This window comes from Epinephelus lanceolatus, chromosome 6, assembly GCF_041903045.1.
Source record: "Epinephelus lanceolatus isolate andai-2023 chromosome 6, ASM4190304v1, whole genome shotgun sequence".
In the NCBI taxonomy this organism is placed as follows: domain Eukaryota; kingdom Metazoa; phylum Chordata; class Actinopteri; order Perciformes; family Serranidae; genus Epinephelus; species Epinephelus lanceolatus.
The window spans coordinates 6,276,615-6,301,180 of NC_135739.1; the positions used below are offsets into that span (position 1 = coordinate 6,276,615).

At 42.1% G+C, this 24,566-nt stretch overlaps 1 protein-coding gene across 3 annotated transcripts; it reads right to left on the reverse strand.

The window, feature by feature from the left end:
- Positions 1-980: 980 nt before the first annotated feature.
- On the reverse strand, positions 981-23,670 carry cpeb2 (cytoplasmic polyadenylation element binding protein 2). 3 transcript variants are annotated; one of them, XM_033621321.2, is made up of 11 exons: positions 20,466-23,670; positions 17,676-17,945; positions 11,189-11,279; positions 8,327-8,377; positions 5,901-5,924; positions 4,515-4,688; positions 4,329-4,418; positions 3,027-3,145; positions 2,802-2,916; positions 2,445-2,626; positions 981-2,156 (listed from the first exon to the last, which is right to left on the reverse strand). In XM_033621321.2, the coding sequence occupies exons 1-11, from the start codon at positions 21,396-21,398 to the stop codon at positions 1,929-1,931; spliced, it is 2,277 nt and encodes a 758-aa protein (XP_033477212.1). In that variant the 5' UTR covers positions 21,399-23,670; the 3' UTR covers positions 981-1,928. The 3 variants fall into 3 exon arrangements, with proteins under 3 accessions (XP_033477212.1, XP_033477214.1, XP_033477215.1); XM_033621323.2 differs by lacking the exon at positions 8,327-8,377; XM_033621324.2 differs by lacking the exons at positions 5,901-5,924; positions 8,327-8,377.
- Positions 23,671-24,566: the final 896 nt, after the last annotated feature.

A 24,566-nucleotide genomic window follows, 5' to 3' on the forward strand; every position in this document is an offset into this window, starting at 1 on the left:
AATGGAAGAAGTCCACTGTCCGTCTTTTGTTTTTAAAGTGAAAGCAACTGAAATCAAACTCAGAGCCAACTAAATTTGTATCAATGTTTGAGTGTACTTGGATGGAGATGAATGATCTTTGCAGAGGCCTGTCACTGCATCGCGCCAGCAAAGGAACTAAAATTAGCGCGTCCACCTGGATGTCGTACTTCCATCACTGCTGATCAGAGCCAGAGCCAATAAAAACCTGTGACTACTGCAGAGTCATTTGACCCGGGAGTGAATGCAGATTGTGAGCCAGATGTTAGTGGATGTTTGTGGGTGTTTTGTGCAGTGGGAAAGGGGCTTCAGAGAATCCTCCGAGCTCCTATTGGTTGTTTTTGTTCAGATGCGGTGGATTCATGCATTGCAGTGCCATTTACAGATTATCTGTCTCATGTACTACTGTTAGGATAAAGTGACACTTTCAGCAACTATGACAAAAGGTTATTTTTTGTAAAAGTCACCAACTGTAGCTTTAAGTCTTCCAAACTGATCAAGTCTTTTGTTTGGTCTGCCGGGGCGACACTGTCTCGGATTGACCTTTGGAGCCACACAGAGATGCGGGATAGGAAGGGTGAAGGCAGAGTCATTTCAATGGTTAAATTCTCCTCTACAGAATCTGTTGGTAACTAAACTAGAGCCTCAGTCTAGACTAAAAACAGTCACACAGCACGCACAGGGACGACACAAACACAAACCACTGAACACCACTCTGCTTCTCAACAGGAGTTTTTTTTTTGCCATACAAGCCACCGTGTCACAAAATGATGGCGTCCACTAAGTCTACAGTAGAACCAATATCACTTTTTGTATCGTTAAGTATGTAAACAGATCAAACAACAGATAAACATCAATGCATGCAAGTTTAAATATGTTTTTTTTTTCAGTTATTTAGCTTTGTCTGATTTTTTTTCCCTCGTAAGCATCTGTAATAGATGTTCATGCTACTCGCTATAGAATTTATTTTCTTTAATTATGATTTCAGTGGTTTGTTTTTTGTTTTTTTCTCAGTGTTTTTCCTGCATGCTAGTTGTGTAGCTAAGCCTATTGTCGTAACATGCACTTTCCATGGCAATGGGGGCCAATAGTGGTTGAGTGCATACTGCATTTCATTTTACATGATTCTGGTTTATAAATGGCATTAAATATAATACCTACACATCTATTCATATATATGTATATATAGCAGCGAAGCTTCTAAAATAGCTTGTTTAAGTATAAATGTTGAATACGTTTAGCAGAAACCAGATTTAGTATTTTGAGGTATCACTCTATGGGTCAGTGTGAGCGCAGAAATAACCCTATCGTCTTTTTGTTTTTAATAAACTCTCTAACAGGAAGTAAGAGCCCATGGCAACGTTAAAAACAACCGTTTGTTTTGCGTCAGAAAATGTGTCAATTTGTATGCTTCCTATCTTTTTGCTACCTTTGGTTAATGACCTGGGGCCGGTGTCAACATTGGAGAATCAAGGTTTTCCCAGAAACAAGTGTGCACTACACGCACTGTTGGGGTGGCTAGCAGCAGACAGACAGACAAGCTGCCCCCATGCAAAAAACATTCCCATATCTACTTTAAATCTCACATACAAAAATAATAATAATAAAAAAACCTACAAAAATCAATCTCTTTTTTTAAATCTCCTCTTAGAAAAGATGAAAGTACCACAAAAGAGTTGTAGAGTTGTCAGCCTGAGATGTGAGGGGGGTTTTGGTGAAAAACTGAGGCTTGTGGTGTTTGGCTGCTACAAAAGATATATAGATATATATAGTATATACTGTATAGTGTTACGTACTCGATTATACTGATAGCTTAGGAAAGCAGGAGAGGCAGAGCGATACTCTTTTTCCTGTTAGCCAGTGTTTCGTTCCCCTTCCCTCTGACTGTCGCCATGGCCGCGGTCGCATCTCTAGTTCCAGCGGAAGTGAATCTGGCGCGGGCGGTCGGCTCCCTCTTTGACCAGCGGCTTGTGAAACTCTCGTCCTGCGCGGGAGTGGATGTTGGCCCAGCAGAATTCGCAGTAGTACTGCAGACAGGTGACATTAGCACAGAAAAAGGGAGCAAATTTCCCTCCGCAGCGTGCACCCTGACACTCATCACAGAGCTGATCATCCAGGACGTACGGCTTCACCTCCACCTGCATGCACACATTTAAAGGAGACATGGGAAGTGCATTAATACATACAGTAAAACTATATGTGAGGGTTCATGAAAGGACAGGGCTTACAGCAGCAGAGACTGGGGAGGAAGCTAATTCAATCAGCTCTAATAAGCTTTGGCTCACCATAGCAACAAGCTGCTGCTTATCGCACACATGCTCGCATTCATAAACTGTGTGAATGACACATCCTGGTGACGACTGAGTCATATGCACTTTATGAAAAACAGCAGAATATGAGAACTGTTAATGAAGGGGAGGCTGTACCCGCTTGTCAATGTCTCCGTGCTGCAGCTGGACGAATCTCGCACTGATGGCAGCGATGTAACTCTGCTGATTGGAGAAGGCCACTCGCCCCGCCCCCTTGGGGTACTTGAGCTCCGGATCGGTGTCAATGCCGGCGTAGCACACTCCACCGTAGAGACGATCCATAATCATGGCCAGCTCAACTAGTCAGAGGGTGAGAAGCTGTTAGACTCTTGTTGGAGATGGAATTTATACTCATGTGACACCCATCGCAGTTAATCGTTGATTGCTACATGCACATGTCTATCAAGGCTGCAAATCTGAAGTACTTTCTGAACAAATAACTGATATGAAATTATAAGAAAAATGTGTAATTACTTGCTCTCAGGGGGCGAGGGACACCTCCCACAAAGATGGTCTTGCGGGGATCAAGGGGCTGAGATCCATCCATCACAAAGTCACTGTCGCTCAAGTTCCAAGGTCGAATTTGCACCTGAGGTCACAGTCACATCTAACTTTAATTCCACTCTCTCTTTATTCAGGAATAAAAATGAAATGGCAGCTCTGTGTCTGTTTAGTGTGAGCAGGTGATGTCTGACTCACAGGTTTGTCCTTGATGGTGGGGCTGGAGACACACAGGTAGAGCTTCCCGTCCTCCTCCATGCAGGCTTCAATCAGAGCCTGCACCGAGCTCTCTTCCTGGAACAGCAGGAATGCATATCCTAGGAAACACACACACATTCACAGCCTCAGTGCGTGCAGTAAACAGGCTGTGCTCAAAATTCAATACTAACATGCTATTTAGTAAGCTGAAACAGTATGTGAGATGTACTGAATAAATACTGGACACTACACTGGCATAAATATCCCACAATGCAGTGCAGTAGACAACAACGATCATAATGGACAGATCTGTAACATTAATTACGCTTCAATTTAAGTTTTCGTATGTAAGAAGTGTGAGGTTTCACATGCTAGACATAATGTGTTTATAAAAAGGTATTTAAATTGCCGGTAGAGCTGAGGGTGGCACGGGTTACCATGGATACGCACCTCCAACCGGCAAGGAGGCTCTCAGAAAGTGATGGTAATTATAGCTCAGTGCATCCAAAAAGACACATACTACTGTTTATTCACACAAAATATAAGATAGCAAGACTCTGAGAAACACCTTAGAAAAAACCTTCACCAATTGGAGATTTCTGCAAGAATGCATTTTTGGCAATTGGATGGTGAGCACTTTTGTTCTGAAACCCTGTATTGTCAATATACCTATAAAGGTCATACATCCTCTGAGAGCCCGAGGTCTCTTGTTTGTGATTGTAAGGTTTCATGAGGCTGTTATTATCCTCGAGGTCGCAATAGTTAATTTTATACAGGGAGGTTTTTATACCGCCTTGAGAGTCCGTATAAAAGGTACAGTCGTAGGTACAGTCGTATGTGATGTTTTGACGACATGTTATGTATTTGACTCGCCACAGGAGATTTTAAAAAGCAGCTTGTAGCAGTTAGCAGCTAACTCAAAGAGGAAAAACAGCAGCCAGATATGTCCACAAGTTGGGAAAAAATAATGAGGTCCAGGAGCTTCTTATCCTCTGAGCAGAGGACGAGATAGGCTGCTACATAACAGGGACAGTAAGTGATTGTTGCTGCCATGTTATGCCATTGTTATTATTTATAAAGTGCTGCCGACTCATATGTTATATGTCACACTAGAGGCCAATGCTGAATTCCTTCCTTTAGTCTCCGTGTTCAGTTATTCTTCTAGTTCCATATGATACCAATTTCTTCACTCTAGCTTTATAACACTGAGCCCGCTGCAGTCTTTGAGGGACAGTAATGTCGACCGAGGGCGCCGGCGTCCTAGTGGAGTGGAAAAGGTTAATATGCTGTTTTTGTCAGTACCTTTAGGTGGAAAGTAGGATTTGCTCTCTGCTTTGTGTGGCCAGTCCACCACCAGGTGACCAAAGCGGCGGAAGCTTGAGGTTATTTCATCTGAGGCGAAGAGGCAGAGAGAAACAACAGACAAGTGAAGACAAACAAAGATGGCTGATAGAACAGAAGAAGGCTGAAAGGCTGTGTTATCCTCACCTTCATCTATGTCAGGGGGCAAACCTCCCACAAACACCTTGCGGGAGAAGCGCTCGATGCGTTCCCCGTTTTGGTGGGGGTAACAGTTGGGGGAGCCGAGGACTCCTGGGACGCCCTGGTTGCCGTGGCCGTCATCGAGGAGATTGTCATCAATAGGGAAGAGGGAGGAGCGGCCTGGTTGAGAGGAAAAGGCAGTCAAGGCTACAGCAGCAAGTGTTCAGCATTCACACAAACACACACAAGCAGAAACACAAATCACAAACGTGTACCTAAACATATCTGCCGCTCATTTCTGCAACATGTTTTTTTTTTTAAAGATATTTTTTAGGGCATTTTGCCTTTAATAGACAGGACAGGGGGAGAGAGAGAGGGGGTGACATGCAGCAAATTGCCACAGGCTGGACTTGAACCCAGGCCGCTGTGGCAACAGCCATGTACATGGGCCGCCTGCTCTACCACTTAGCCACCGACGCCCCTCTGCAACGTGTTTTAAATGGGACAAATCAGAGAGGTTGTCTGTAGAATTGTGTTTCTGCTGTTATTATTACAGTTTAAAGTGACGATTATGTACAAGTTTGTTTGTCATGTGTGCTCCGCTCTGAGCAGGGTGGCAGATGAAGCAGGTGTGGAAATGCAGGCTGTGTGGCACAAAGCTGTTAACATCGCTGAGCAGTACGGAGCCCCAAAGTGTTCCAAATATTTAATATATAAATAAATAGTCCTGTTAATTAATTGCATAAATATATATAAATTAAACAGTTTCAGAGAAGTTCTTCAGGAGGTTTTTCTTTGTATTTCTAATTTTGTATTCATAATGATTTTTATTTTTTTAATGGCATTCCCAATGACACTTTCAATTTATGCAATTTCTTATTTAATAATGCCACATTTTATTTCATATAATACTTGAAAAGTGATGAAATAACATCTCAAAATAAGGAGTATAATAAATATTTTCTAATTACTGGCTCATTTGTATTTTTTTTACACAATTTATTTATATGAATATCTATTTTTAAATCGTCTCTTTATTTATCATATATTATAATATTGAAGGCTTTGGGTCTCCATAGAGCAGAGGCACAAGTGCTGTAGTGCTTCAGAGAAATGTGACCAAACCTGAAACCCCAGACATCATGCATGTCTGGATACTAAAACAATAGAATCATATTTTTGTTGTTCTTGGTGATGGTCAAAATAGGAGCAAAATTTAAGCTTAAAGATTGTATAGCAACGCTTCAAAGAAAACCCAATGTCTTCCTAAAAACAGAAAGACAATTTGAAGTCCAGACTCAAGGCCTCAGTTTGGTATTCATTCGAGCAATAAAGCATGCCATAAGAGAATAAGCCACAAGGAAAAGACATGTTGTAAAAAGCTCAGTTTACCTCGACGTCTCCCATAGCTCCTGGCTGCATGTAAAAAGTACAGAGTACAAGTTTCAGCTGCGCACACATTCCAAAAAGACGTATATGTAACCTCTCTGGACTTTAATCTGCAGAGTTACCTCATGACCGTCTCTATATCATTTCAGTTAAATAAGCTGTCAGTCACAGAAAAGTGCTCCAACTGACTTGTTAATACTTTAAACAGCTGAGCTTACATTGTCCTGAGACTCAAAACAAGATTTATATTTTTCTGGCTAAAAAAAAATAATAATTTCACTGTTGTGAAAACTCATTTAACTACTCCTTAGACACTCAACTTTCCCATTTCCGTAAAATGTGCCAAATCTGATGGAAGTCATTTGGAAAACTAGAGAAATAAACTTGTCAATGTTCAACTCCACATATGTTACATCACTGAAAAGCCCTGGACATCCTCTGTCGGGGATGACAAGGCTCATTTCAGCAACATGTTCGGCCTCAGAGACACGAGCCAAAAAAAACTCCACCAGAGGATGAAAATGAATCGCTCATTCCTGGGTCTCAGGAGGAAACAGCAAATATCAGAGACAACAAAAAGCACGCTCGCAATTAATTGCAAATGCTGTCTGACCCAGATTTGTGTCTTGTTGAGACAGTTATAAAACAAGACTTTATTTTTGACACCAACATGACGTGTGTCCACATGTGAGGACAAAATAAAAAGGAGTCTGCAGGGCTACAATTACTCTGAGTGGCACTGAAAATTTACATCTTAATGAAAGAGTGGAACAAAGTCCTGTTTGTGGTGCAGACATAGTCCTCAGGTACTCTGTATAACAATGAAAACACTCTTCATCATGTGAGCGCCGTTGCAAAGCATTAGTGTGGTAGATCTCGATTTTAAATAAAAAAGCACAAAATCAACAGTGGCAGTTAAAAGGTTTGAAAATGCTTCACTGATGGTACTTTACAAAACATAAAATACAATATCATAGCCAAGAGTGTCACTACACAGACATTTTAATCACAAATGGCACTTTATGTGACAAAAGAAGGTGAAGATAATAGTAGATATTCTCTTTTCTAAACCAGACCAACCACATGTCACCTAGTGTGACTCTATTACTCCACTGTGAGTCTGGTGCCTGCATCTAATGAGGCTTAAAGGCCCAGTGTGTAGGATATAAGGGGATATATTGGCAGAAATGTAATATAATATAAAAAGCGCATTTTCTTTAGTGTATAGTCACCTAAAAATAAGAATTTGTCTGTTTTTTATCATGTTAGAATGAGGTGCTCGTCCACAGAGATCACCATTTTGCATTGCAATGTTTCTACAGTAGCCCAGAATGGGCAAACACTGACTCTAGATCGGGCTATTCGACTTTTTCGCGTCGGCAACCACAGTTTGCAGCCCCTCTCCGACAAGAGCGTTGGTTAAAACACCAATTTTTTTCGACATAAAACTGCTTTATTGTGTGTTTTTATCAGCTTAAATCACCAGGTCTGTTTGTTTTGGAGAGGAAAACATTGCCACAGATAATTCAGCTCCTGATAAATACCACCTGAGCATCTGGATCTTATGTTATCAGAGAAAAAGGGTGGGCACACATTAGCAGGTGCTGGGCTAGCGGCATGTCACAACATCAGAGAAACACTGATTTATTTTTTAATGTGAAACTGCTTTATTCAGTTTTTTTGATGTGGATAATTTGACTCATGGTAAAAAATCTCCTGAACATCTGGATCAGAAAAATGTGAGCACACATTAAGTTATCAGAGAAAAAATGTGAGCACACATTAGCAGGGGCTGGGCTAACGTCCTGTCTGCAATGTGCCGAACGGCGCTGGAAAAACATTGATTTGTGACGTTACGCTACTTTATTCAGTGTTTTTACTGGTTTTAATCACTGGGTACGTTTGTTCTGGAGAGGAAGAGACCTCTGTGGATAATCTGGCTCCTGGTAAAAACCTTCTGAACACTTAAGGAATTCTAACCTGGAGTTTCAGCTGGTTGCAATCTGCAGTCCTCACCACTAGATGCCACTAAATCCCCCTAAATCTCCCACACTGCTCCTTTAAGAGTAACAGTGGAAGCATCATGAAAGATGTAGACACAAGGTGCGTATCCTTCCAGCTTTTCTGTATAAAAAATTGAAAATGTGCACAAAAAAAAAAAAACAGGATCAAAAGAGGAAATTCAACTCAAAATATGACCCTTGGATGAGGTGGAAATGTTGGAGAAACCATAACAGTAAATGCAACAAAGTGCAATGGACACAGATTCAGGGAATAAATCATGATGTACATGAAGCATGTGATTTTAACGTCTACTGAAGCTGACACATTAATTTCCATTTGCTAATTTTCTGCAAATTTGAATCAAATTTTCTCTACATTTGGACAGAAACCAGCGACAGAGGGAGATGGTGCTAAGAGATAATTACCATTGAGCATGAGTAGGCCGTCAGCCCCGGGGTTAGGGCATCCCACACGGCCTGACATGAGAAATAGAAACACACACATGTCGCGCGCGCGCACGCACACACACACACACACACACACACACACACACACAGAAATAGGGATGAGACACAGAGCAGATGGAGAGGACAGGGCGAGGCCAATGTGTGTACATGGGAGCAAGAACACACACACACACACACACAAACACACACACACACACACACACACACACACACACACACACACAAACACACACACACACACACACACACACACACACACTAAAACCACAGTGCCCGCCTGTAAATGTGTTACAACAGCCTTCTCACGTCGACAGCGAGCACGGCAGTCAGCAGAGGGAACAAAGCTCTTCTTATCCCCAAATTTACGTTGAATTGTTAATACAAGGAAACAGAGGCAGAATGAATCACTTCCTTTGTTTCATCAACAGTAAAACAGTTCCATAGAAGTCTTTAGACCAAACAGATCATTTCCTTGTCAGCTTCAATAACTGAACTTAACTTAAGGTTTTCAATGAAATATCAAATCAACCTGAAATGCAATATTCTACTCAAACATTTGTACGGCTGAATCAGCTTGTTATTTAATAAATTAGTTGGTGGATGGAACATTGATCTGCACCAAAAATGATACTTGATGAATCATTTAAGTCTTTCATGAGCAAAAATGCAATTTAAAAGTGTCAATTTTGGCTCTGAGGAATTATGATGGACATTTTATTGACCAAAAGATTACATACACACAAATAATTGCCATGTTAATAATGAAAATGATCATTATTTGTGTCTCCAGTTTCAGTGATATTTAAGTTAGACTGTGATTCATCCAGCTGTTTTGTTTTTGATCCCTTTATAATCTCTGGTGAACGTTTTGTTCTGCGTCAAGTTGAAGGGGATCATTGGTGATATTCAACCTGGACTTTTTTCTCATGTTTTTGTGACTAATGGAAACAATAGTTTTTGAAATTGGTCCAGTACTGAGCATTAAACTTGTGGCATTTGTGCACAGTTTATGTCCCAAAGGTCTTGTTTTGCCACTGACAAGATCAGATCAATATTCTAAGTGTCTGACAACATTATGGAAAGGATCCCTACAGCGATAGACTTTTTTGTTAAAGAGTAAGATCCTTTTTGTTTAACCAGAAACAGCCCTAAAACCGTCATCGGCAAACCCACCAGACTCCATTTAAATTAACAGCATATTTTCACATCTAACTGGATAAATTAAGGATTTATTTTGGCCAAATCAAAGATGGTGGTTGTTGCAACAGTGAAAAGAAGACTCAAGATGACGTTTCTGAGTCTTATGTTGTTTCTGTCGACTTTGAATAAAGTGTGTTTTAAGATAATAAAATGACTGTTTATTTAAATGCACTCTGGTGTGTTTTGTGATAGTGATTTTGAGGTGGCTTCTGCTTATAAAAAAACAATCCTTCCCTAATGTTGTCAGACACTAAGAATAACAATATGAGCCTGTCAGTGACAAAACAAGCACTTTTATTGGACGTATATTGACAGTGGACAATTTCCGATTAAACTGCGGCCTGTTTTGCTGCTGTCAGCTGCAGCCCTCTTGCTCCATCTCAAAAACTGTTGTTCCCAATAGTCACCTAGACACAAAAACATGGGAATATAGTGTTAGTTAGCCTTTAATTATTCTATCTGGGAGTGGACGTTTTTTGCTGTTTGCCAGTGTGGCACCAAAGCAGCTTTGAATGTTAAATAGCACCAGTAAGTGCTATTAAAAAAGAAAAACCAAAGAAAATATAGGCTTAATTTAAAATAATAACTTGCAGCACTTTTATTTTTTGGTTTATAAGGTCCTGTATTTTGGAGCTGCTAGTCCGAATACTGTATACTGTTGTGTTAGCTATGGCAATGCTATAAATGGCAGAGCCCACCCTCGCAAGCCTCCCCTCCCTCCCGTCTCCTCTCTTGGCTGTCATACGCAGTGTGTGAAAGTGTGATCACGTCTAAAATTAGTCTAGATCCCCCTCTCTCTGCTGTGCACACTGGCCCATGTCCTCTCCATCTGCTCCGGCAGGAAAAACAAGAAACTCGCCTGAGAAAGGAGGGCACAGGTTGAGTCCTGATTTTACCAGGGTCTTCATGAGACTACAAATAACCAAACCTGTTCAAGAATTGTGTGCCTCTACACATATGCCAACAAATAACAACTGCATGCATGGTTTGTTGTTATTTCTGGGTCATAGTTTGAAGTGAAAGCGTAGCTGGCCTGTGAGGCTGTAAATGAGCTACAAGCAGCCGTCTCCAGGAGAGAAGGGTGAGAGCGGTGCAGTTATCTGACACTGCTCCTCTGATGTCCAGCAGCTGAGCCCAGGAGGCCGGGGCAGTGTCACACTACACTACATTCTCCGCTTGCTACTGCCAAACCATGAGGAGAAATTCAAAAGAAACCCAGGTCTATATATATCTTTTAGTTTAAAAATGACAAGTCATGTGTGATATGCACAGGCCTGAAAACATCTGTGCCTAATTGGATACATTCACAGCAAAGGAAAAGCACCATCACTTCTCTCCTCCACTCTTTACTCAGCTCTGTGTGCAGCTCAGGTTAAGTAGCGACAGGATCAGAGCTGGAAGGTCATGTAAATGTGCAGCTGGTGGCAGAAGTATTAAGCTCTCAGCGGGGACAAAATAAGCTGGTGTGCGGAAAAACAACACAGCTCTGGGAGCAATGGGCCTGTCACTTCCCTGCACCGAGTCACTGCATGCGATATCAGGCCTCCTCACCGAACACGATCACCTCCCTTTGACCCCCCACCCCCCCAAACGTAGATAGAAAGTGAAAGGCAATCTTACCTTTCATCGGATCCTGCTCGGCCCGCATGATGTCGATCAGAGAGCTCTCCAGGGAGTGCATGTTCAGACTGTCATACATTCTGGTGCGGTCCTGAAAAACACAGATGTGAGGGTTTAATATCATCCAGATATCAGAGGTGACAATACACACGTCATGATGCGTGTCCTCACGTTTCTAACACACTTTTGTGATTTGGCTTATGAACAATAAAGCCTCTGAAGTGCGGGTATTTGGCTTAAGATGTAAGAGATTTAAGGGAGTGATTAGCGCACGCCTGGATTAACATTCCTTCTGTATTTATTCACTTCAGGGGTCTGAAGGTATATTTGTGAGCAGCCTATAGGACAGATTCCCAAGCACGATCTCTGGATTTGTTCCACAGACAGACGGAGAGAGAATGGAAACCAAAACCAGGAGTGGCATTTAGCCACAGAGCTGAGATGGAGGTTATGAGCTCATCAGTGGGCCGGTGAGATAGTTCTTTTTCATGATCGACTGTGACAAACTCATATGGTAATATTCTGGTGACTAGCATACCGTGGAGCGCCTATCCTATTTTACCACACCCAGCATAGCGCAGGGTAAAGGTCATTTCTTCATACTTTGATAGTGACGGATCATAGGTTGCTTAATATGCTATTTCTGTGCTTTCCCATTTCCAGATAAAATGGACAGTTTGATGGCTGGAAATATAATCCAGGAACTACATATACTTATACTACCTGTATAAAAGAGTTTAATAACAGGATCGTTAATCAATCTTAAAACTAAAAGAGCAGAGTTCTCAACATGTTTCATAGTCAGTAAGTCATTTTTATGACAGGTCAGTGTTTCCAGAGGAACATAAAAGACAACTCGACAGATTTAGCGCTGCACTCCTCGAACAAAGTCAGACACACAATAGACAGTTCAAAAAGGATCAAAATCGATGCAGTAGGACCACAGATATGCTCTATTGTATTTCAACTTTACCCACAATGCAACTGGAGTCAGTTTAGTTTACTGTACTGATTCAGGATTTATATATGCTTGTAGCAGCTAATGTAGCCACGAGCTGCTAGCGTCAGACAGAAGGAGCGGGCTAGAGTAGAGGGGTTTTATTATTGTCACAGGTGGAGTAGGTGGTCAAAAAACAAACAAACAAAACAAAAATGTGTGGGTCCTGGAAATGAATTATCATGACGCATGGAGACGTCAACAGGTGAAGTAGGAAAAGATAAAGGCAAAACAAAAGGAAAGCAAGGCGACAGACATTTGGATTAATTTCTCATCATAGTAATAATAATAACTGAATCCTAGAGACCCCAGAATAACTGTAATTATGAATGTCATTATGCACTGGAGCCTACTTTTGCAACTTATTACAGACAGGTATGCACATCTTTCTTAATACCACAATAAATCAACATTTTTTTAATAATGTTTTAACGTTTTTTTCTGCAGGACAGGAGAAGACTCAAAGAGTGTCTCAAATCGTGTACTTCTGTACTAATATTTTGAGTGCATAAGCGCGTTCACACTGAGAAGTATGGAAAAATGCAGTGCACTATGAGTACCCGCATGGTGCACTCAAAACGGTCAAGATGTTGAGTGTGGAACTATGGACACTTCTCGCCCTCAATGGTCGCCATCTTGGCTACGCAGCAGAAGGGGAGGGACCACTTTTCAAACTGGAAATGGTGGCCGAGGACTGTGCGACCGTGAACGTCACTGCATTGTACAAATACATGTGTTTTTTGCACTAAGTAAGCACCACTATACTGTTGTCAGGTTTAAGCCAGGAGTATGTTTATTGGGTTAATTTAGCAGTCTGTAATGATTTGGTACTGTGAACGATAACACGAATGCTAATGCTAGTTTGCTAACTAGCTAATTTGCAGTCGTCATTTCCGGTAAGTGCACAACAGCCATGTTTGGTTTGAGACAACACTGCCCCGTAGAAATTTGTGCACTACGCCAATGAGTACATAGTGCACACAGTATACTACATGGAAGTTTACTAATGGAAGTATGTGATTTGAGACACAGCATCAATCTATTGGTAATCTATATATCGTGCGGGCATGTATGATCAGAATGTTTGCGGGTGTGAGCAGGAGCTGACACACACCCTATGGAAATGGGCAGGAAAAGATCACACACTCTGCTGGAGCGGGATTAGGAAAAGAGTCCTGTGTAGGACTCTAGCACAGGAGTTGGATAAACTAATTTCTTTCTAACTCCACATCCCGAGATTTATGTCTGATTTTTAGACTACAGGGGTAAATTTATGAAGAGAGGAGTGATCTTCCTGTCTCTCATGCACCTAAAATAATGTGACAATTAGTCACTTTGTTAGCACGCAGGTCGCACATTAGCCACAATAGCTAGAAAAAAGAAAAAATTACAAGGCAGCTAAGCTGTTTTTTTCAGTTTTCAGGTGATTTGCAAAGCTTGTTAAAGATTTGTGACATACCAGTATGCAAATTTTGAGACTATTCCAATCGCTCTCTGCTGCCTCAACATAGTGATATGCCAACAGTGTATCTGACTACACCTCAGTTTAAAACCTACACGCCCATGGGCGCAGAGTGGTGCAAGTACATTCGCTTCTTAACCAGGGGGGCGCTTGCTGTAAAAGCTATAACGGTTGGTATGAAACTAGCAGTGACAGTTGCCCTGTGTGTCGCATTGCACCGGGTGTAAGATAGGGCCAAAGTCTTCAGCCCCAGCTGACTCAAGTGACATTACTTGAGGCAATTTATCAGACTGAAGTCACAAGATGCTGCATACATTTCCCACATATGCAGCATTCCTCCCAACATCTGTAAACAGACATTTATATGTAAAATCGGTGGGGTCAGACTGGATGTGTGTCCTCAAAAAGACTTCACTTGTCTGCCAGTATGAAACCATTAACCATACGGATGTGGGAATCATGACGTTAGGTCAGTATTCTCTTTCACTTTAAGAATATGTTGTTTCAGGGTGATGGTATGCATTATGACCAGTAACCAAGTAACCAGCTGTACGGCAGGCACAATACTCACTGAGACTCTCCTCTCTTTCTCAGTCTACCTCCGAATGATGTCTAAAACGTGACACAGCAGAGATGTGTCGCTGACTGCCAAACATTAAACAGAAAGGAAGGAAGGAAAAGACTTGGAATCTGAAAAATTCTGGGTCCGGCACTGTTTATGGAAATTAACAATCCATGGAGTCAGGCCTGTTTCCTGGAATAGGAAGCGCTGTGATTCTTGGCATCGATATCACTAATAATTTGAGCTCTTAGCAACAGTAATACCATGCGGTGACACCATTATTTAGGTGATATCATTATTCTAGTCTGAATGAGTCACGGTAATGAATATCTTTTCTGTTAGCAGTCATTAAAATGAGCCAGTGCTCTTACAATGACTATGTGTATTTAACATAAGCTGACAATGTGGCAGCACACATTTTATTTATGAGCCAAGCTTGAAGTTTCATGGCTTTTAGTGAGTATTAAGGATCTTTCCTCAAGTAAAACACTGCTTTATGAACAGTTTTATGTGAGTCAGTCTCTTTTTATGCAGTACATCAATAGACAATCAGCTCTTAACAGTGAACTCCTTTTACATACAGCCTCAACAGACTGGGACTGATTGAGAGTTAAAACGTCATTTTAGTTTAACTACCAACACTGTAAAGTATCAGAAACCATAAACTACAGATAAATTATTAACAGACAGTGATACTGTGGGCTTTCAGGAAATAGTGTTGCATTAGAATTAAAGACAGCAATCCAGTGTGATGAGTATAAAACTTGTAGAATACTGTTCTTTGCCCAAATAACCATTATTTCTATTAGAAGTCCATTACGGTCAGTGCAATTCTGTTTGCATCTCATGCACATTCAATTTATAATCATTTACTGATATGTTATTTTCACTAACCTCTGGTTAACTGCATTTAATACATCCAATAAAATGGTGTTTCCAAGTGGTATTAGTGTTGGCACCACTGTCACAAAGATAACCAGAACGCTTTCTGTTTTCCTCAGGGCCTAGCAACTACCAACAACACAAGACACAATGCATTTGGTTTTCCACAGTCCGTCATTTCCGTTACTAGGAATAGTACCTGCAAAAAACCTACACTGATACTCTTTGGTAACTGGGATAACTACTGATAGCTACCAGGGGGAAAGGTGCTATCCTCTTCCAGTTTTAGTTGCACAATGGTTGACGCACTTCCTTTGTGCTGTAAAGTGAGCCTTCATTTTTCAGGTAGATGGTACCAGGTGGCAGACAGAATGACACAGTGAAAGCGACGCTTGTAGGGAACCAATCTAAACGCTGATAGTGTCATTATTCTTAAGCCATTTGTAAAATCAACATTTACCGCATAATGATAAAGCAAAACACTATGTCCACTATATCCAGCACAATTTTTAGACACTTGTACTTCATTTAAATATTTCCATTTTATGCTACTTTTATTTGACTAGATCTCAGAAGCAAATATTGTGTGTTTTACTCCATTATATTTATGTTGAAGTTTTAATTACTAGTTATTTACAAATGATCTAATAGGTTATAGTGTCCGTTAAGCCACCCAGCAGTATGCAGAGTAATTAGAGGGAGCTCCACCTTCACCAGCTGCAACTCTTTAAGAGATCTCATCTCTTTGTATAGATCACAGCTTTTGCGTGGGGAGTAGCGTTCACCTCCTTGAGGCCTCGTTTTGTGCGTGCTCAGTATTTATAAATCAGACCCCAGGTGATTTAAACCACTATAAAACAAAAATCAAGCGGTTTCATGTTGCAAATCAGAGTCTCTACAACACTGTTTGGCATGTCAGAAATGGGCCGTTAGCCTAGCACCTGCTAATGTGCGCTCTGATAACTACGTATAAATAAACTAATAGGTTATAATGTACGATAAGCCACCCTGCAGTATAAAGAAATTAAAATGAGCTCCACATTTAAGTGATGTACGCATAAATACATCAATAATTATAATCTGATATTATAATTTAAGAAAAAAACATGTATATTTCCACTTTAAGCACAATTTTGAGGTATTTTATTTTAGTATTCCCATGCAAAGCTACTTCTACTCCACTACATCTCAGAGGCTAATACTGTACGCTTTACTCCATTATATTTATGTTAAAGCTTAAGTTATTTGCAAATTTAGATTATTGATACAAAAAATAAATGTACTAACAGGTTATAATGAAAGTAAAGCCACCCAGTAGTGCATAGAGTAATTAAAATGAGCTCCACCTTTACCAGCTGCAACATTAAAGTGATGAAATTATGACCCAATATTATAATTAAAGAATGCCTATTAATTCTTTGCAAAAATACCAGAGAACCCACAGAGACACTGCATGGCTATCAGCATAATCAGATAAAATTTTAAGTAGGGCTGCACAATTAATTGAAATATTATCAGATCACAACATGACCAAATGCCACACCCTTATCAGGAGAGCTGCAATTTTTTGATTAAGGTAAAATGTGTCACAACATACTACAATAAAAGACGATTGTGGTGCTACAGAGACGCCCTGGCTTACAAATTTTATTCCAGATGTAAGGGAACTTGCTTGTTTGGTACGGAATCCAGCAAATATCACATCATCATCATCATTTTATTTATTTTTTTTCCAGTGAAAATTAAATGCACAAAACTAATCCCTGTGACTCATGTTGCAATCGTAGATATCTGTCAAAAATAACTGTGATGTAATCTTATTTTGAAAAGTAATGGGGATTTTGCTGCTGGCAGTGTCATAGAAATCAAAAGAATTATTGAAATTTGATTAAAGCATGACCACATGGTGACCATCTAGACTCCACTGCAACCTTAACAAAGGAAAATTAGAAGCATTTCATTATACAGGACACAATCCAGCAGCGTGTGATGACCACTGATAGACCTCTCACAGACTCCTAGTAATTTCCTTTGAAACCACTCAGTATATCATGAAATAAGATTGATTTCTGGTTCTTTTAGGTGAACACAGAAAGAGTGTGAGCTGTCTCTGCACCTGAAATAGACCTCACCTACAAGATGTTGGTTTCCTGAAATGAATTCAGCCCAGCCCCCACTTTGTTACACCTTCAGTGAAACCTGCAGAGCAAATCAGTTCCAACTCCTCCCATTTGATTGAAATGCTAACAATGCTGGTCTTTTATGGTAATTTACATCTACACACTGCTGTGTGTGTCTGAAGGACCCCTTTCTTTCAGTTTTTCTACTGATTACAATAATTATCTTTTAGTTTCTATTTCACAGAGAGATCTCAACTGAAACACACACCAGCACACACACATCATCGTTCCCTTTGTCTGATCTCTAGTTCAAATAATTAGGAACGCCTCTGTTACCAGTTCTTTCCCATCTTTAAAGCCACTGATTCTCACACTGTAACATGAAAACAAAACCCATTCACAAGCAAACACACACAGACCCATTATTCCCCCAAAACCATCAACATATCACCCCAAACACATACCTGCAGGGGCAACAGAGTGTTGCTGTTGCTGTCTGTGCGAAACATGTTCTCCTCTATCCAGGATTTAGGCCCCAGTGATCCTCCAGAGCGTGGGAACTTGGGTGGAGCGATGATGTTGCTCGAGAAGGGCTTCTTCAGAGGCGAGACGTGGCTGACTGAGCCAGGTACGCCCATGCCACTCCCTCTGCGGTGGTCTCGGCCCCAGGACATCCCCCCCGAACCCCAGCCGTTCCCCTGGTGACTGCCCCAGGGAGACTGCTTCACCATGGGCTGCACACACACACACAGGACAGGGCACAGAGGGAGTGGAGGGATGGAAGGTTAAAAAGGGCACGTGCATCTCTTTCTGTATCATTTCCACTTTATTTCATCCTGTCTTTCTATCCTTTCTTTCCTCCCTGTCAGCCACAGCTTGATCTGCTCCTGTAACGGGTGGGTTGATAAGAAGATTTAAGGCTTTAAGTCTAATACTAAGTATCCCGTGCGCTGCGACACCACCAGCGTAACACACTCTCTCTCTCTCTACCTGGACCTTGTGTCAACTCTTAAGCATATCATACATCGAATCGCATCGCGCTTAATCTCGCGTGCTCTCACGTGAAAATCCTACTCAGAGGACAATCAACTTTCTGTTTCTCACACACTTGGTGCATGATGTGATCTAAATTCCTTTTCTCTTTGTGTCAACTGCAAACAGCTATGGGACGTCTGATAGTGGTGTGCCTTGAGAATAAAAAACAGGATACTGCAAGTGCTGTTAAAGGAAATGGACGCTCCTGGAGAGGTTGGATTTGAACCGTAGGAGACATTTATAATGTTAAAGTAGCTGTTTTACTCTTGTACAAAAGAAAAAATAATATTAACAAATTCATTCATTATTTTTTCTCCTTCTAAATGTCCAGTGTGGGATTTAGAGGGATACACTGGTAGACATGTAATATGATAAGTAATCACCTGAAAATAATTCAGTTTAATTCAGTTTTTTATTTATATAGCCCAATATCACAAATCATAATTTGCCTTTGCCAATTGGGCTTTACAACTTACAACACCCTCTGTTCTTCGACCCTCACAGTGGATGAGGAAAAACTCCCAAACGTAACAAAAATACCCAAAAATAACAATTGTCATGTTTTTGTAACCTTAGAATGAGCAGTTTATATCTACATAGGGAGCGGGTCCTCGTACACAGAGTCCGCCATGTTGCACCGCCAAGAACAGACAAACCAAACACTGGCTCTAAGTAGCGCTATTTAAGTTTTCCCGTCAGCCACCGTAGTTAGCAGCCCATCTGCAACGAGCTGAGTAGCGTCGGGGAAAAAAGGTGATTTTTTTTTTTAATGTGAAACTGCTTTATTCCGTGTTTTTACCTGTTTAAATCACCAGTTCTGATTGTTTTGGAGAGGAACAGACCTCTGTGGATAATTCGGCTCCCGATAAAGACCTCCCAAAGGTCTGGATCTTAAGTTATTAAAGAAAATAGGTGAGCACTGATTAGCCCGTCTCTCACATGCCGAACTGCGTAGGAGAAACACTGATTTTCTAACATGAAACTGCTTTGTTCAGGGTCTTTATCGGTTTAAAGCACCGGGTCTGATTGTTTTGGAAAGGAAGAGACCTCTGCGAATAATTCAGCTACCAGTAAAAACCTCTGTCTGAATCACATGAACACACGTTAGCAGATGCTAAGCTAAGGGCCTGTGATGTGTCAAACAGCTTCAGAGAAACACTGATTTGTAATGTGATTTGTAACGTTTCAACTGGTTTTAATCACCTGGTCTGTTTGTAATGGGGAAGAAAACACATCTGTGGGTGATTTGTCCTCTGGAAAAAAACTCCTGAGCAAAGAATCTGCAATCATCATCACTAGATGCCACTACACTGCCCTAAATCTTACACACTGGACCTTTAAATTTTTCTGCTTTGAATATGTTTATGTGCGTATGATGGTGGAACCAACAGGGCTGGCTGTCTTTGTCTTTCTATTACAACATTTACATAGCACTCATAATCAAAGCAAGGGGTTAAAGGACAGAGAAACAACACCATAAATGCACTTCAAAGCACACACACACACACAATGTGCAAATCACATGAGAAACCTGAGGCCAAAGGCTACAAACATGTAGGCCTCAAGACCACTGCACAATCTGAACCTTCATTCAGCCTGCTCCTTCCTTGGGGTCCCCTAACTGTCTGCACACACACACACACACACACACACACACACACACACACACACACACACACCCCTCTAAGATACTAGATGCCTTCATTTCACCCAAATAAGCTTCCATTTAGGACACCAAACCCTGCGAGCCTTTGTATTCCCACTGACTGAACCACAAGACAGGGATGGTCCGCTGCCATGTGACTGCATCCCACTGCCAGCTTCCACAGAGAACAACAGCTAGATTCAGTGATGCTCCCTTGTTCCCCTGATCACCCCTCCCTTCCTTTGCCTCAAGAGTAGTGACTTCAGCCCTTGCAGAGGACATGACAAATGCATTATGAGTAACAAAAAGACTACTTGTGCTTCAAAGACTCCTAATGTACACACACAACGCTTTATGGTGTCACAAGATGCTCCCTAACCTGAGGAGACCCTGGTGGTGGGCCTCACCACCCAACCTGACATCATGGTTCATATGTGCTAAGTAAAATGGAGCTGCTTTGGGCCTGAGGCCTAATGTTTGCTCATCAAATGTAACAGCAGTGGGAGAAATAAGACAGGAGAGCTGCCTCCATGCTGTGTCACCTTCATGTGATTGATGTCCTGTACCAGCTCACCTGATGTTGGTTGTAGTTGTTCCTCTGCTGCAGGAAGGCGCCCTGCTGGGGATGCATCTGCGGACTGACCGGGGACCTGCGACTCTGCGCCTGCTGAGGGACGTTTATCTGGGGCGAGAAAGGACCGCTGAAGCCCTGCACATTAATCCCGGCGCACGGATTAGCTGACACTGGCGAAAAACTCTGGAAGAAGGCCGGGTTGATGGAGGAGGGGATACCTGGGTAGAAGCTGTTGTCAGAGTCCGTGTTGGGCATCTGGTTAATGGCGTTGGCGTGGATGGGGTTGATGGAGTTGGGTGCGGGAGGGGGCGAGGAGCTGGTCTGCACGGACCACGGGGTGCCGAACCCAGGTATCGAGGGTGAAGACGAGCCTACGCTGGCGCTCTGCATCTCCTGGGTGGGGAGGTTCGGGAAAGCGGCGCTGAGACCTCCGGACAACATGTTGCCGGTGCTGCTGCTGCTGCCATTGCCGTTATTTATATGGTGGGCGATGGGGGAGTCCATTTGGATCTTGTGTGGATTTACAGAAGTGGGCGATGGCGACGCAGCATCGGCTTGAGCCTCTTCCACTGGAGAGCCGCAGGGGTCAGCAGCGTTGTGCCCGGGCTGCCTCTGCGGCAGGTGACTGAAATGTCTCTGGGGTGGGGGCGACTCTGTGGGGCTAAACTCAGTGTGCTGACTTAACTGCTGATGTATTTTTCGGCTGTGCTGAAGGTCACACAGAGACTGCGTAGGGCAAAAATGATCTCGATCGAAATCGGGGAAAGCTCTCTTCTGGTTCAGATGGTTATAATCCGGAGTCACGGAGCTCGGCTGGCTGTCCTGGTTGTCGGTTCGGCGCCCGGATTTGCTAACCGTGCTTCTCTCGCTGTCCTTTTCCTCGGTTGACGGGGGTAATTGCGTGGTTGTCACCCCCACAGGCTCATCCTGCATGTTTTGCTGATGCGCAGCAGCTGACAGGAACAGCGGGGACGCGGAGACGCTGCTGAAGGGCGAACCGGGGCGCAGGAAACCGGCAGGACGAGGCGCAGGATCCGGCAGCCGGCTAAACGACACCGAATTCGGCTTTTAAATGAAAATATACCTAAACCTCCGTTTGTGAATGAGGTCTGTTTGATAGGATCTGTGAATAGGCTGTAGGCTGAAGGCAGACACAGAGAGGAGGGGGTCTGGCCTTCGCTAAAACTCGGCTCGTTCTGGTCCTACTCTCGTTTTGACTCGGTGATATTATCATGTATCTAAAGACCGAGATATGTCGGCCTCACTGTAGGCTAGCCTAGCCTGTGCGGTCCATTCCCGTCCGACCGTGCTCCCCCCTCCTCTGGTTACCGGCTGCGCTGCTGCGGCAGAGGATTAAAGATCCCCGACTGAAACTACGTCACGACCGCATCACGCCTCGGTGCGCCCGCCTCCAGCCTCGAGCCCGAGCTGCAAAGAGGACCGCATTGTTTACGTCATTTTTTTCATTATTCATAAAGTGCAGTAGGCCTACACCCTCACCGAGCCCCGGGAAGTAGCCTACAGTGGGCTGAGGGACACTGTGGGCTTAATCACAGACAAATATGTCATTATTTTCCTGAAGAGAGTTACAGTGAGTCTGTTTCTCATTAATGAGTTTATAATGATACTGTGGTTGCCCTATAATATAATGTGAGTGCTGGGCTATCATGTGGGCTGAAACTATGTCATAGTTTTGTCATGTTTATATGGTAAGTATTTAATGTTGTCTTACTTACACTACTCTTGAATGTATATCATATATGACACACACACACTGTGCACATTTCTTATTCTTATTTCTCTCTATAAATGTAAATTGAAGCATAACAGATATATTTTTATATTTCTAAAGACTAGCCTACATATTAGTTTTATACATTTTCACATACTTTCCATAGCATAATGCACATAATTTTTGCAATGTTAAATATTTTACATACTGGTGTTAAACATTACAGCACAATGCACATATTTTATATAACTTTTACATACTTTGCATACTGAGGATAAGACACATATTTTTTATATTTCTAAAAACACCACATACAAGTTGTATACACTGGAGCATAATGGGCATATTTTGTATATTTTCACACACTTTCCATACTTATTATAAACATTATAAACATATATTTTTGTATTGTTAAATACAAAGCGACTGCAATGTCTCAATTTTCCCCTAAGGCATAAAGAATGTCTGATTTATTTGGAATCAACTGATTTTTATTTCCCATTCAACCTCGAACAGACTCTGTATTAATCAGGGACTTCTTCCTACTCAAAGCCAATTAAAGTCCTACAAGATCAGGATGAATGAAACTCCAGAATGTGCCATGTCACATTATGTTAATGACGTCATCTGCTCGCTTTTGAATGAGAAAGTCTCCGCTGACACGTCTTCATTAAAACTTACTAGACTACACGGTGTGGCACAGCTTGCTGCGTCTTGTGCCCATCAGTATTCAGTCCACAACCATTGTGCGTGCGTCTGCGCCAGCGTCACTTTACGCACGGACGCCAACAGCTAAATATAGTTTTCTATGTCAGCGCGTGTCAAGGGAGATGAATCTTCATCGCCTGTTTCTGAACTCAAAGCTGACAAGCAACCCTACCATATGATCTGCCTCATAAATGGCCCCCACCACCAGCAGCACTATATGGCTACTGGCAAATTACATTTTCGTGTGTATGGGAAAGAGTGAGTGTGTTTGTGTGTGTGTGTTTGACTGTGCTCATTTCTGTTTGAGGACTAAAGAGAGAAACAACAGAGGGTCACTCTTCCCGTCAGCAGATGAAGAGCAGATGACTTTTATTCAAGTACAAAACAAGTATCAGCCGGGGGAGATGTAAATAAGTAACACTTCAGTTTGTTTGTACAAAAAGAGTTAAAGCTGGATTCATATTTTGGTGTATTATCCCGGAGCCTTTGGTGTGAACAGAAGGGATTATTTGTTGTATAACATAAACAGACAAGGATCATTTCTCTTTCTCATGATTGGAGCTGAATAAATCATCGCAGTCACTGTGTGTTAATGTGGTTCTAATGAGGAAGACAGATACCAGAGAAGCAAAGCAATGTGCATGATCAACTTACCATCTGGTGGCTGCTAATGATGAGAGCTTATCTAAGCACAAACTACACACAGCTCTCCACCCTGCATTGTCACCTATACAATGCTTTTATTTCAGTCAGAAGCACCTGATCACAAAAGCAATTCATAACCTCTCCTAAAACTCAGGGAATATTTTTAGACTAAACATTATAAAGTTTGTTTTTATGATTGCTGGGCGTCTGCCAAGTGTGTACACAGGAAGGGTTTGGAGCACACACATTGTTAAAGCATTTCCTGCGTGTATAAAAGTTATAGTGATGAGAATGTTACATTCCCATCTTTGTAACACATTAGCCTCATCAGTTTGACTCCACTCACTGATGTTTTGATTTCTCCCTTTTCTCAGCACCTTGTGCAGTTCTGGGAAGTAAGAAGACACCCCCGCAGATATTCCCCATCGTAAGGTCCCAGATGGGACAGTCCCACCAGTGAGGGGGCAGGTGTGGTGGCCACGGATGGTGCTGAGCACCAGTGATTAGCCAGGCCCAGTAAGTGCTGGAGGGAGCTAAATGGGGCAGGCTGCCAGCTGCTGGTGTCTGATGATGACGGGCTGGGGGAAGGGGTGAACCAGGGTGGGTGGGGTGGAGGTGGGGGTGGTGTTAAAGGGAGAGGAAGGGGTCTATTCTCTGACTCCCAGCTGCCCTGCCACATACAGAATGTGTCAATCCAAATGTCTGACTTAAGCATAGTTCTGCACATTTGTAGTCACCTTTAGATTTTGCTGCGTTGTCTGTGCATGCAAATATAAACGTGCGGACACAAACATATCAGAACAAATGAACATATGTGATCATGCATGTGGATGCATTATATAAAGTGTGAAGAATAAAGCACAAACACTTTCACTTTAACCAGGTTACTGGTTGCTACTGCTGGTTATTAGGAAGCACCTGGCCCACTATCACATGTCACTGTGTTTGTAAAGCTAGCTCTATTTAGGTCTCTGTCAGTGTGGATGGCTGTCACACCGCAGCTGCAGTCGTCATAG